Raw genomic sequence first — 14,718 nt, 5'->3', positions numbered from 1 at the left:
ACATTGAGGTCAAGTTCCTCCAGGAGGCAGCAGATGTCAGAGGAGTGTTTTACAGCTGAGCGAGAGTTTAGAGTGGCAATATGGAGAAGGTTGCCATTCTTGAAAGACTTTCTGGGAGGGGTACAAGTCAGAGGTACGCCCTGCAGAGGTGTAGAAGCAGCCTGAGGTGGGGCAGAAGAGGATGGAGGTGAGGGCAAGGTAGCCAAAGAGGAGACAGCAGGTGGAAGCAAGGAAGCCATGGAGGGAAGAGAGGGGACAGCAGGAGAAGAAAGGAATTTGATGAGGCACAGGAAGCGTCTATCAAAGAGGAGAAGGTTGGCTTGAGGGCCTTAGACCAAGACGGTACCATTCAGGTAAACATTAATGATGACCTTAGGGAAGGAGGTCAGGAGGGTCTCCCATTGAGTGTCACCATTAATGGGAGAGGAAGAGAAGGGAGAGAGTACAGAGACCATATGTAGAGTCCATAGATCTGGCGAGGGAACGACAACGAGGATGTTGGTGAAAGCTGGTGGAGGCACTGCTATAGGTGTCAGCGATAGGGAGACCTGGGTTGGAGACCAGGATGTCCTTTTTAAACTTCTTCCTACCAGATTCAGTGAGGAGAGCAGAATAGTCGATAGAGAAGCAGTTAGAAAAGATAAGAGAGACAGAGAGCACCATAGAGTAGGTGGGGAGAGGAGAGAAGAGGAGGGGAGTGGGAAGGGGTAGGTGAGAACACTAGGGAAGGACACAGAGCAGGGTGCAAGCAGACGAGACAGAGAGAGATGAGACAAGTAGACAATTGGACAAGACGACAGCCAGTTAGATAGTGGTAGAAAGGTTTGCTAGATGAGTGCTTTGCTAGGAGGCAGAGCCACAGAACGGCACTACTTTCACAGTGCAATTTTAGAAACAGGAGAAAAAACACACGTAAGTTTGAGCGTCCTGAATAATGAGGAGAAAGGCCCAGTGCAATTGTAAATACTTTCACAATGCAATTTTAAAAACAGGAGAAAAAACACATTTAAGTTTGAGAGTCCTGAATAGTGGTAAGAAAGGCCTAGGTTTCACAGTGCAATTATAAATACTTTCAAAATGCAATTTTAAAAACAGGAGAAAACACACCTAAGTTTGAGAGTCTGCTATATGGACAAGTTTGCAGGGTAGAGTGAGGTTCAATACCTAACCTGGGCCACTCCGACCTTCCTTATTCACTGCTGGTTGACGGCTGGCCACTGGCTTCCCCACCTGACACCTGCAGACACGATATGGAGCCGCCTCTGTGGGAACCCCCCCTTTGCCTGGGGCCCTTAGCCACAACGGCTGCCCTGGAAAGGTCAGTGATGATCAGCAGAACCACCAATCAGGGAAGGAGGGTGGGCTGGGAGGAGGGAGTAAGAACCAGGAAATGGATGACGGGGAGGGGAGGGAGGGAGGAAAAGAAGCGAACGGTGTTGGAGCGCTGCAGAGCAGATGAAAAAATAAACAGATTATGCCCCAGGAGGGTCGCAGTAGCACAACTCACCTGATTCACGATGCCGAAGTGGCAAAAAAGGGAGCATGATAGGCCTTTAGGCTCTGTGACCACCAACACCACCCATAGAGAAGACAGGATGCCCAGAGTTTGAGTTATAGTGGGCGGCCAGTGCAGAGCAGAGGGCCTGTGAGGGCGGAGGAGAGGAGGAGACTGCGGTAGAATTGGCAAATTCCTTGCAGATTTTAAAGAGTTCAGCCGTGTTACTGGTGGCTCCAGAGATGCTGCACTTGTTTACAGTTACCACCAATCGTTTTGGCAGGAAATCTGACAAAACTCCACTGTGGCTTTGGGGCATTTACTATGGGCAGTAATTCTTCCTGCAGTAAATCCTCCATTTATAGGTGGTAAAGTTGAGGACAAACCTCTATCCAATCTGGAAATATTGCGGTGTGGTACTTTTTTATCCACAACCATTTTTGAAATGAGGCCATTTGAGCCAATTAAGTTAAACCCTGACTTCTTGATGAGTCACTACCAGTGTGCACGTGGCGACATGCGCAGAGATTAATGGTCTTATTGTGATTCGCATTTTTTTTGCGATGCTCGAGTATGAATATCTCAATAAAAAGAGGTTGAAGCAAAACAGAAATATTGAAGGCAGGAACCCATGAGCGATAATCCAGTTTTACGTTCAACCGGACAACCACAACCTAGACGCACTCGGTTTTACCAAAGAATTGCATTTCAAGGCACATGCTACCCAAAAACACAATTCGTTCAGATTAATGATTTTATTAAAAAAAAATATGGATTTGTTCGGAAACGGTGCAGGGAGATAGGATGAGTGGTCGTAGGGGTGGGTCATTACAGGGAGTTTTGAAGGACCAACCCCTCCAGGCAGGCAATGCTGGAAAAGGGTTAGAGATCCAGTACAACTCCCCACGTTGGCCATTTCACAACAGTTTTTGCAGCATCTGTTTATGGGGGGCAAGACTTCTCCCCTCCCCTTCTACCGCCCACTACCCTAAAATCCAATTCAAAACAAAATGGGGCAATATGACCATTGACCAAAGGCAGTAAGACAACCTGGCGAGTTGGGCAGGTGTCGGTAGTAGGAAAAAGAATTGGGAGCCTGCATTCATGCAAATGGATGCTAGGGTTCTATGTGTCGAGACATCGGTATCGATGCAGCAGAATATGATAGTTTAAGGATCGAATAGCCTAATCTGGCATCCTTCTGAGGTCCACAAAAGTGTGTTACTCAGTGCTATAAAGGCTATATTTGTCCTCACTGCCCCGAGCCCAAAATATGAGTATAATGCAACCGGTTAGCACCAAGGTCCCGTTGAAATTATCCTGTATAACCTGAGCTTCAAGGAGCTGGTACACTTCAGATTAGACCACAACCAGCCCCGATGAATGTGAAGGATGAGCCACAAGATGGCCGACGGAACCTGCTCATGCACACGCCCACCACTGTATCTACTCTATAGCTCGTAGGCAAAGATTCAGAAAGCATGTGGCCATTGGAAGATATAAACAAATATTGACAGCAATACCTACACTAGATATTCACACGTGGATATGCAATGACATGGGAAGCAGGTCACAGAACAATTACCGGTTTTACAGCACATGTTCACTTACCTGGATTGCCGGTAAGTAGTTTCCATTGGCTCTGTCGTATTGCGGCGTGGATGGATATATTGAATCTGGAATTCTCCCACAGGAAATATTGGATATTCTTGGCAGACTCGTTGGCGTGCCCGCCAGGGCCTGTAAATTAATGCAGATTTCTGGGATTAAAATGTTCTATGTGGTGTCAAACGTGCCTGAGAAAATCACCCTAAACTAACAGTAGCATGTTGCATGTTCTACAGCTACTACCAAACTAAAATCAATGTTTATGTGATGAAGTCCAAAAAACAAGCCTAATAACTAGACCCCAAGTCGAGGGTACATGGGGGTGGACAGCCTCCAACCGCGTTTTTCAGAGGGTAGACGTCGCTTTGTTTTAGAGGTATTCAAAGTTTGCTTTCTCCCTTTAAGTGAATGAAGGTGAATTTGCATGTGTTTGACTGCAAAAGCATTCGAACCCAGATTGTCAAGTTCCAGAATCAGACCCTTGCCCGCAAGGCAACATAAAAAGCATGACTTAAGAGAATGTAGAATGAATCGTATTGGAATTTTGCTTTGCATGGAATATTTCGATAGACTGTTCGGTTGAAACGTACACACTGTTTATACTTTGCCAACAATGTTATTTGGAAATCTTCGATCCCAGATTATTTTTAGGGTGTTGATAATTTGTTTAAGGGCCAATTCCCATTTGTCCTGTGCACTTTCTTCTATTAGGAAATGCCAACTGAATTAAATGAACTGAATTAAATGTTTCAGCTCAAGATAGGTTCACTTGATAATAATAATAATTGGCTATTTATAATGCGCTTAATACCCAGAGGTACCCAGAAGTTTCTAAGTGCGGACCTGCGGATCAAACCTGTGTTGCTCCGCATCATCTTGCTTCCAAGGCGAGCACGTTGTCCTGACCTATCTGCCCGAGACAACATTGCTGCAATGTCACTTCCAATTGCTTATGTTAATGACATCCCCCTTTTATTTCTTAGGATTCGTGCCCTGTCAATAGCTCAAAGACTCCTAACACTAGAGTGCTTTCTTCCCCCTGTGGCTGCATTTGTTACACCATAACACAGGGCCATAGCAGAGTAGCAAAAAGATTGTTTCTTCTGTGATGCCCAATAAAAATGTAGGAAGCTTGGTGTCCTTCAGGGAATCATGGATAAAGGGAATTGGTCAAAACGTTTTTGTGAGCCAGGAAAGAGCCTAACGCCAAGAGATATTGACGGTATGAAAGGACACTGGGCCTCATTACGACCCAGGCGGTAACCATGGCGCTATTAGCGCCATGGTTGCCACCGGAACCTTACCGATTCCGCCATGGTGAATGGAGCAATTACCGCCCCATTCCAAGGTTGGCGGGGGCAGTAATTCCCCATTCACCATGGCCCTTCCCATTCCCATTTCTGCCCCAATAGGGCTCAATGGGAATGGGAAAGGCGGTAATAACAGTACCGCAAATTGCGGTACCGTTATTACCCCCAAAGCCCCTTTGCGGGTCATGTCCTTAACACCTGGTAAAACCAGGCGTTCAGGGAGGACCCGCAAAGGGACCTCGGAATAGGGCGGTAAGGGATTACCGGCACCAGTGCATGGGTCGTAATGAGGCCCACTGAATCAAGCCGAGGTAGGCCTCATCGGAGCCACCATTTTACAAGACTAGGCTGTGAGTGGTACATTGCAAAACAAGCGTCTCTCTTGAGCGGGTCTAGGACAGATGTGTCTTGGCTGTGCAAAGAAGATGCACTTGGCTAGTCTCAATCTTTATTTTCATGTCTACTTTTAGTTTCATCTCTGTAATGTGACTGAGTAAGGGAGAGATTCTGGGGAAAGAGAGGGCTCAGGCACCCAACTCAAGGTGTAGTTAGGAGGTTCTGTGCAAGCCATTGTTGTGTTCCGATGTCTCCTGCCAATGTACCTTCTCCCTCGAAGTGAAAACACAAAATAAGAGAGGGTATTGAGCGATTTTTGTCACCTGTCGCCTAGGTACCTGTCCCTACAAAAAGACTAACTGTCCTTAAATGTGGGAGTCTCACCCTAGCCAGAGGTGGTGAGCCGCATATCTAGGTGAGGGATAGAGGGAGAAGTCTTTCCCTATCTAGATAATTTATTCAATATCATGTGTGTATCAGAAAATACAATCAAAGTGAAAATCTTACAAATGTAGAATATGGAAAAGTAATATGGCTGGATTGGTATTCATACCATTTTATTAGTTACTGTCCAGTCTACTCATCAAAAAACTCTCATTCAGCGACGAAATTAAATTACTGTTTCAAGTTAAGGACTTCTTTCAGGCACACAAATAGACTATGGGGAAGTGTGATCTTGACTTTCAATCGCCGTCCAGTATTCAATGCTAAGAACATTTCTTCTTCCTTATTGTTTTTTCCTTTTAGTTTTGCTTCATTGATACTTTAGCGCCACTCAAGGATACAAATAATGCTAGAGCTAATGGGGCACAGCAGAGGCAGGAAACAAACCAGGTTGGTGTTCATTTTTCGATTTTCATACTGCAGCTTCTGGATTGATTTGATGGCTTTATCAATATCTAAAAATCGCTCTTTGAAGGTTGGAACTGCAACTATGCCATTTAGCAAAGCTGTAAATTACATTACAGGTGTAAATATCAAACAATTTAGTAGCAGAATTACAAAGTTGCTTTGCCTAGCTGAATGGCATGCCTTCAACTATATAATTTAACTTTTCTTGAATGGGCTATCTTGTTCCTAGCCTGGGTCTTTGGTTTGCTTGTCTTGTTTCCTGTGAATGGTGGTTTCTGTTGACAGTTTGGTGCATCTACTAAAATATACAGCACAGTTTATTCCAGAGGTCTCACCTGAGAAACACATGTTTTATTACTTAGTAAATCTTCAGTACTGATTGACTTTCCTCCAGCCGTGGTCTGTTTATTTCCTACAGGCTTTCTCTTAAGGTCATTTTCTTAAATCCATTATATGCATCAGTCGTCACCTTGGATGACGAGGTTGTCCCATTTTCACAACACCAGGTGTAGTCAAGTAGCTTTTTGCAGTCTAGTGGAAGACTACAGTGTTGTTAGTATTTCATCACTATCTACGGGGCTATGAGAGTCTTTCGTCTGTGTCCAATTCCATTGGAGTGCCTAATCACTGACAGTGCTTTATCAAACCCATGTGTACAGAAATAAGGATTTATTTGGGTCTGGTATTGTTGAATATTACAGGCTGGAAGCAGAGGGGTGGGTGGTCACTTGAAGCTGGAGGCCGAGGCGCATGCAGCTGAAAGTGGGGAGAAAAGATGGCGATTAGTGAGGGGAGTGTTGGCACATAAAAGGAACCCCCAAGGCAAAATGTATGTTGTATGAACCCTGTGAGACTAACAATGGAGATGTCAGGCAGTGGAGCTGTGGAGGCAAGCTGATAAGTCAAGCAGAGGTAGGTGAAGCTCATGTGAGCACTGAAGTGGGTTTCTCTGCTGCTGCCCCAGGTTGCAGCTTGACCGGGGGAGCAGAAGAACCAGCATGAAGTGGTTTGCCAACCTCCAGGCAACACTGCAGTGTGGTGCTGTGTGGAGCTGGGGAAGCAAGCTGATAAGTCAAGCGGAGGTAGGTGAAGCTGATGTGAGCACTGAAGCGGGTTTCTCTGCTGCTGCCCCAGGTTGCAGCTTGACCGGGGGAGCAGAAGAACCAGCATAAAGTGGTTTGCCAACCTCCAGGCAACACTGCAGTGTGGTGCTGTGTGGAGCTGTGGAGGCAAGCTGATAAGTCAAGCGGAGGTAGGTGAAGCTGATCTGAGCACTGAAGTGGGTTTCTCTGCTGCTGCCCCATGTTGCAGCTTGACCGGGGGAGCAGAAGAACCAGCATGAAGTGGTTTGCCTACCTCCAGGCAACACTTCAGTGTGGGGCTGTTGAACATTCACAGGACGCAAACTACAAATGATTGCAAAACATTTTTTTAAATATAACATGAAAAATACTCATATTTGCAGAGGTTTTGGCCAGATTGTTCAAAATGCAAACTTAAAATGAGCTCAAGTACAAATGCGGCTTCCTTTGTCGATCCCTAAAGCTTTAGATGCCGAGGCACGAATGTGCCAACTGTACATTGATCACAATTTGTTGAGGACTCAGCAAATTGAATGAGAGTTGCTATCAAAATGCTGACCTGTTAATTCCTTTTTCACATACCATGTTTTTTCTCACATTAACAAAACATACAACGCGAATGATAATAAAGAGCTCCTTTATACTTACATGGGCTCCCGTCCACGTACATGCGATCTATGTTATGAAGCAGTTCTACTCTGGGAGAGGGGCTTCCTTCACTGGAAAAGAAATCATTTTACCTTAATATTATTTTTTATTTTATCATTCGATTTTTGTGGCAACTTCCAGGCGAGGAACTGTAAATGTGTCGTGCAAGAAGGTAAGTGGTTTCCATGGACGGGCTTGGAATTTTGATTTGCAGAGAGTTTCTGAATTAAGCAGATACAGACTCAATAATTCCAGGAAATTCATATTTTTAAATAAGCTATTAATGGAATGGCCAACCTTCGGTGTCACAGTTGAGCACCATGGTTTGATTTAATTTATTTATTTATAAACCATAACCCAGCCACAGAGCCACGGTGCACTGTACAAAACGCACACACATCAACACATCATATCAATCTTGCTATAAAAACATGACTAAATAAGCACAATTCTGAGATCAGGAATAAACCTAAAATTAGGAGCAAGCGAAAGCAAAGAGATGGGCTTTTATGGTTTTATGAAAATGATAAAAGGGCAGGAAGGCGGGAACTCTAGGAGGAATAGCATTGCAGGCATGAGGTGCGGTAGCAGAGATTGTTTGGGAAAAGTATTTTACGTGTTTAAAAAGGGCACTAGATAATCTCAAAGCATCCTTACTATGCGTTGACCTCGACCCACCGTTTACGGACAAATGAGCCACACAACAGGCAGCCTCACTTAACTTTGCTTCCTTATATGTAATGCAGCAGATCTTGAACAGCTTGCAAAAATGAATGGGTAACTGGCCCACCCACCTGACTATAGGTTATCAAAATGGGACATCTAGCTAGGTTCTGCCCAGAGAAACCAAAGGAAGAGCCCATGGAAATAGGACTCCTCCAGTCAAGAGAATCCCTCGATACAAGCATAGCAAATTCCATACAGTGGATCGACATAGACAGGGACCCAGAATATCTGGCTGATCCGTTTACAGATGAAGAAGAGGACCCAGAGTCAGGAGCCTGGGGGAGGTGCACAACAGGAGTATGCGATCAGAGCTTCCCAATCAAAGCCCTATTGGACTCTGGGAGGAATGAGACAGCCATATGCTCCAATCTATTTTCACGGTGGAGGAATTGAACCATGGGTGTCCTGTACAGATCATTTGCGCGCATGGAGACATTCATTTCTCCCCTCAAGCTATGGTATCCCTACGTGTACGTGGGCAGGAGACATAGCTGGCAATGGCAGTAATGCCCGGTCTGCCAGAAGAAGTTCTTGTTCAAGGATCAGGAGATTCATTACCCAGGTGAGAGGGATCAGTCAGCAAGCAAACAGGCACAGAGTGAAACTCAAAGGAAAAGGTGTGTGACAGGGTGAAGTCCTTGTCCTTGTCAACAGGGGTTGATCACCCCTCTCCAGGAGAGGTAGGAAGGGCAGGGAGGAATCCAGAGCCAGCGCCAGCCCTGTTGACAATCCCAGCAAAGATAACTACAGTTCCTGATTCTCCTCTTTTTTGTGCTAGCATGTGTCTTTGCAGACGCTTTTCTCCAGCCTTACCTCTTAGTGCATTTACTCGCTAGTATTGTCTCTCGATTTCAGATACATCTAATCAAAGAACAGAGAGCGCAGAGAAGAGGAGAATAGAAAACCAAGGTCAGTCGTTCATATGCAGACGAGGTGGTCCCAGGAAGCAGACTCAGAAACACGAACTGTGACCTGGAACTTCCAATGCCACAATGTTCATTATATGGCAAGCCTGTGTGGGAAAAAAGTGGGCGGGCTCAGCCCCTTTGTTAAAACTTCCCCCTGTACATACACGACCTGGGAGGGGAAGACAGGGCCAGATGTGAAAGATGGCCAATCAGCACAGGGGGAGGGATACTTAAACAGGGTACAGGAAACAGGAAGTTTGGGCTTTCTTTCGGATGAGGTGAGAGATGGAGGACAACTAAGAGACCAGCAGGAGGAAGGATGGAATGGAGAGAGTTTGTGGAGCAGGCGAGGCATTGGCTTAGGAATGGTACTGGTTCTGCAGTGTGGGTGGACATGTTTGTGAGACGAGTGAGCAGAAAAGGTAGTGTAAGGAGTCAATGTGAATTGGGTGAAACTGGCTGAAAGAAGAGAGTCTGAGTAGGGGTAGGAGGAGTAGCTGGAAGGGGGAGAGCAGTAATAGGAGGAGGAGTAGCGAGCAGTGCTAGGAGGGGGAAACTAGTGGTAGGAGGAGGAGTAGTAGCAGGAGGAGGAGAGTTGTAGTTGGATGAGTATTAGTAGTGGTAGGAGGAGGAGAGTGGTAGAAGGAGGAGGAGGAGTGTTGGGAGGAGGAGGAGTAGTAGCGGAGAAGAATAATGGGAGCAGTAGTAGGACGAGTAAAAGTGGGAGAAGAGTTAACATCAAAGGGTGGAGGCAAGAGATTCTTTTCTCATCTTATTGGCACTTATAGAGGGCAACGTTCGCCCGGGGGCATGTTGGCGCTATAATCGCAGGGACAGTTAGACAAGCAATGTGAAGATTCATTTAAAACAAACGTTTTCAAAAGACGACAGAGAGATGATCCTTAGTAGCAGATAGAGACTGCAGAAGCGAGTTCCACAGCTTAGCCGCGACAACGCCGAAAGGGCAGCCACCCACCCGGGTGAGCCTAACACGAGGCACTTGAATGGTGAGTGACTCCTGAGATCGTAGGGGACAATTGGGTACATACGGGCAGAATTTGAGCTGCAGATACTCTGCTCCTATCCCATAAAAAGCCTGGTGCACTATGCACATAGATTTAAGTTGGACTCTTTGAATGACAGGAAGCCAATGCAACTGGCTCAATGCTGGAGAGAGGTGCATGGAAAAACGGGTCTGAGTTACCAGTCTAGTTTCTGTGTTTTGCAGGAACTGGAGACGGTGCTCCAGATAAAGTGGCTGGGCTAGATAGAGGGAATTGAAATATTCGACTACACTAAGCACCAAAATAATCAACCACTGGTGCATGCAACTGAGATGGAATAAAGGCAAGTACCTTGCACAATACCCTAAGTTTATAGTGCCCAGATTGGCATACAGACGTTATCTAACAACACCAATGAGAAGGAGGCCAGAAAGAGGGGATCCATAAAGAAAGAGCAGAAGAGAGGCCCACCACCAGACTTCTGTCTTGCCCCAATTCAATTTTAACCGGTTATTGCTCATCCAACAACCCTCAGTGGAGTTACTGGGCCAGGCTGAGAGAGGTCAAGCCGCAGAATTATCTGGGTGTCATCAGCATACGAATAGCACCGGAGGCTGTGCGAGTGGACAAGCTTCACCAATGGTTGGATGTATATATTGAATAGAGTGGGGGATAAGGCTGACCCCTGGGGCACCCCTCAAGATAGAGAGAGAGAAGAATAACGGAAAGGGGTAAGTGAAAGAGATTGAGCTCGACCAGATAGAAAGGATTTGGACCAGAGCAGCACCTGCCCGGCTACCCAGCTACTACCCCAGCTACTAGCATGCTCTCCATGCCCCAGGGCAGAAGCCTGATTGAAAAGGGTCAAAAAAGTGAGAGGATTCAAGAAACAGACTGAGAAGTCGAGAGCTTAAGGACTCAAAGTGTTTCATGAGGAAAGGCAATAAAGAAATAGGACAAAAATGAGCCAAAACAGAAGAATCAGGTGAGGGTTTCTTTAAGAGAGGGATAACCAACACGTGTTTAAGATCAGAAGGAATAACACCCGATTGGCAGGAGTTTTTGTCTGCTAGAGCAACCCACAATGCAATAAATGGCATAATGTCTTTGCAGATTGCTAGTGGAATAGAATGAAGTGGGGATGCAGATTTGATTTTAATTTGGCAGTAGCCAACAGTATATCCTCTGAAGAAAAAGAAGGATAAAATGACCAGGAGCTAGCCAGGACAGATGCTGGAAGAGCATAGACGTATCTGCTAAACTTTAAGTCAGACAAGGCAATTTGATCTTGGATAGATGCAAACTTGCTGTTAAGGTGGACAGAGAATCACATAACTCTTGAGAGGGCGTGATCCAGCCTTCTCAGTAGAGGGAGAGGCTAGCGAATGAATAACCTCAAATGTTCTCTGGGATGTTTAAGAGCCAATTACACTTTACCCAAGCAGAACCTCTTTTTCGTGCATTTATACCCTTATGGTACACCATGGTACGCCACAGTGGCTGAGCGCAGTAGCGTGCGATCATCCTAACAATACGACTTCGAGTTTAAGGGGTGCCAGAGAGTCAGCGGCTGAGGAGAATACTAGGGCAAGCAAAGATGGCTCCACGGACTGTAAGGCCGAGCAGCCAGTGGCAATCTCCTCCACCACCTCAGCTGTAGTGATCGAGCTTAGAAGGGGCTGCCACTGCAGTCTCAGCCTCAATGGCAAAAGGAATAAAAAAATGATCCGACCATTCCAACTCCAGTGCTGGGTAAACAGTAACCAGCATGGGAGAAGAGAAAATCCCCCTGAGCTCTGGGAGATTTCAGTTGCCCATGATTGCCTAGCGGGAACTTTCTCTGAGTCCTATTTGTTGGTAGGGCAATGTAAAAGAAATCTAGTACCAAAGGAGCTCTAGAGCACGGATGTCTTCACATTTATTGCAGGTGCCTGATGAATGCGATCAGAAGCGAAAAGACTGAAAGAAGAGAAATGAAAAATAGTGCAAGTGAAAGACAGTAAAATAAAAATAATAGTGAAGTATGATGGCCCCCACCACACAAAGATACATGATTCACTCTGCATTCCTCATTAGGGTGGACCATCCACTAAATAGCCCAAATCTCTTTAGAAGAAGGCTGAAAAGTTCATATTCACTTTCCAGGCTTTCTAGTGGAGTAGTACTAAACATTGTGAGGGATGTTTTTTACTGTGTAGTATACAGCAGCACAGTATCAGGAAGGTTCTAATGGTGGAATCTGCACTCACATGAATGCATGTTGAGTATGTCGTATACCAGTTCTAAGTCTAGTTCAATACAATAGCCCTAGCTGACTCCGACCAGACTTAAAAAGAGATATTAATTGCCCTGAAAGCTGCACATCCAGTCAAGGAAATCAGTTAAGATGAAAAGTACGATTATAAGATACATCGAGGAAAGATGAGCTTCTTTCTTCAAACTAAGATTGAATCGCAAGCAGCAGCATGGGAAGGCAGACATCTAGCAGCCAAAAACAAACACTGACGCATGCTCTGGAATTTAGTGGCCAAATGGAGCTCAAGCAGGGTGTCTGTCACATGATTTCTAACAACATTAAACCCAATCTTGGTGTCAAACACTTTACAATAAAATGCGTGTCTGGCCCAGTACTACTGGGAGCTCAGAGAAACGTGCATTGAGTATTAGTGAGGTGGAAGGAGGACGGTCGTTTGTGACTGATAAAGCATACCGTCCTGATGTAGCCCTCACTGATCCACTGAAATCAGATGTTTCCCTGTGATCCCCCATTATGGAGCTGGATATAAATGCATCTGCATCATGGGGAGGGTTCCACTTAACTGGAGCGACGCCATGGCTGTGACACTCTTCTGCAAGGGAGTTAGGATGGATCATGGTTTTTACCATCATTGCTACCTTCATACCAGACTTCAAAAATGGGTCAGCACCAGCAACATCCTATCTCATGCATAATATGGCATCCCTGAAGGGATGGGTCCCATTGACCAAATTCTTAATCTGTAACGTAGAATGGAAAACTATTTAACTAGCCTGAGGGGAGACTTATACCTGGCCTTCATGGACCTCTCTGGGGTCTTTCATGGTGTAGACAAGAATGTATTACTGTAAACAATGGCTATTTAGGTGTCCCATTGTCCTTCATTTCGATTCTGCAAGGTGTGTATTCAGATATGACCATCTCAAATCACTACATGGTCATGGGTTGACCACAAGTGGCTTACAGTGTGCACTAGCATGATACAGGAATGTGTTTTCGCCCCACTATTTTATAATCTGTATGCAAATTGTTTGGTGAGGAAGATGAAAGGTACTCTGATGTGCCTTGAATGGGATGGCATCTCGTTCTAGCCCTGGCCTGTGCTGAAGACATAGTCCTGATTGTGCAAACAAGCATAACTCTGGTCTGGAGGAGTGGATGCCCTCTAGTTTCAGTCATCCAGGTCCTCCATGTTAACACAATCAGGGGGGGTTAGTTATGGCCATCGGGGTTGAGGGGGCTGTATAGGAATTCCCACTGAACAAGGGAGTTTGGTTAGGGGGTGTCTTGGCTCCCATCCTGTGCAACCCGTTCCTTAATGATTTAGATGCATGGCTGCAGCGTGTGGGTGCAGATTCCTCATAATGGGGACTGCTCTGCTTCTTCTAAGCACCTAATTCTCACTAAGGTAACGTACTAGGGGGTGATTACTGCAAACCCGAGGCTAAACCTTTAATCTGTTCTAAGAGTTTTTAAGGACAGGAATCGTGCCTGCATAACACGAGGAATCAAGATTTATATTCCTCGTATGTTAGATTTCATCGGGGTATCCTCCCCTTGAATACAACTACTGGGAAAAGGGGCGCACCTGGTCCTCATCAGTGTCTTTGCTTATGTGGTCTTTGCCAGGAATCTGTTGCCCACTTTCTAATTTTTTTCCAGCCAATCTAATCGTTTTCGGCAGAGACTAATTACATTCCTCCCCCCACGCCTGCTTGATTCCAGTGTTACTCCTCATCAAGAAGTCCCTATATGAGCACATTCCACTACAAGTCCAGCATTAGAATATGCTACTGCTTCGTACTTCTGGGAGGCTTGGAAACTATCTCTTGTCTAGTGGAGGCCACAAGACAGTATAGCTTGATTGCGAGGATCCTCAAATATATTATGTTCTGCTCTTTCTTCCACGCCCTTTTGTAATGGATTTCTTTTATAAAGTTGGACTATTTATTATATGGAAGAATATATGCTTTATGCTCAGTTTCCTTTTCGTTAACTTTTACCATGTTTGTACAACTTTCGAGTTTAACAAATTAAGCACTCCAACTAACTAAACTGGTCAAAACATCTGAGAGAACAATTAATAAAAACAAAAGGGATATTGTAGCAATCAACCCCGCTCAGGGGGGCACACAGGGCAAGTAATGGCCTGCCCAGCATGAACCCTGTACGCCTGAGCGGGGCTGATTGTTATTCAAATAGTTTATTTCTATTTTTATGGGAGATGGGCTCCGCATGTATTGCACGTGCCCAATCTCCCGTAAAAAAACAAGAAATAAGATTGCCACGGCATAGGAAGTCCCTTTTCTATTTCCATGGCTGCCGCGGCCAAGTGGAGCACCGGGACGGAGCATAAAGCTGCAGTCCAGCAGGTAAGTGGGAGGATGGGAGGGCGGTGAGGAAAGGGTTCTGGATGTCTTTGCGGGTGGGGGAGGGTGGGGACATGGGGATTGAACCGGGAGAGGCTCCCTGTTGCCTCTGCAAAATCAAGA

The 14,718-nt window shown here is 45.5% G+C and overlaps 1 protein-coding gene across 1 annotated transcript in view; it reads right to left on the bottom strand.

Moving 5' to 3' along the window:
• The window catches only part of ARSB (arylsulfatase B), a 327,272-nt gene that overhangs the window by 4,879 nt on the left and 307,675 nt on the right, over nucleotides 1-14,718 (bottom strand). Inside the window, exons 6-7 of the mRNA XM_069627419.1 lie at nucleotides 7,332-7,402; nucleotides 3,107-3,235 (exon numbers count right to left, since the gene is read on the bottom strand). Coding sequence (XP_069483520.1) covers nucleotides 3,107-3,235; nucleotides 7,332-7,402 — 200 coding nt within the window. The remainder of the gene's footprint in view (nucleotides 1-3,106; nucleotides 3,236-7,331; nucleotides 7,403-14,718) is intronic.

The sequence above is a fragment of the Ambystoma mexicanum genome, chromosome 6p (genome assembly GCF_040938575.1).
Source record: "Ambystoma mexicanum isolate Mex_15411 chromosome 6p, UKY_AmexF1_1, whole genome shotgun sequence".
Classification (NCBI taxonomy): Eukaryota; Metazoa; Chordata; class Amphibia; order Caudata; family Ambystomatidae; genus Ambystoma; species Ambystoma mexicanum.
Note: the sequence above shows the minus strand (reverse complement) of the source record. Positions and strands in the feature narration are given on the sequence as shown.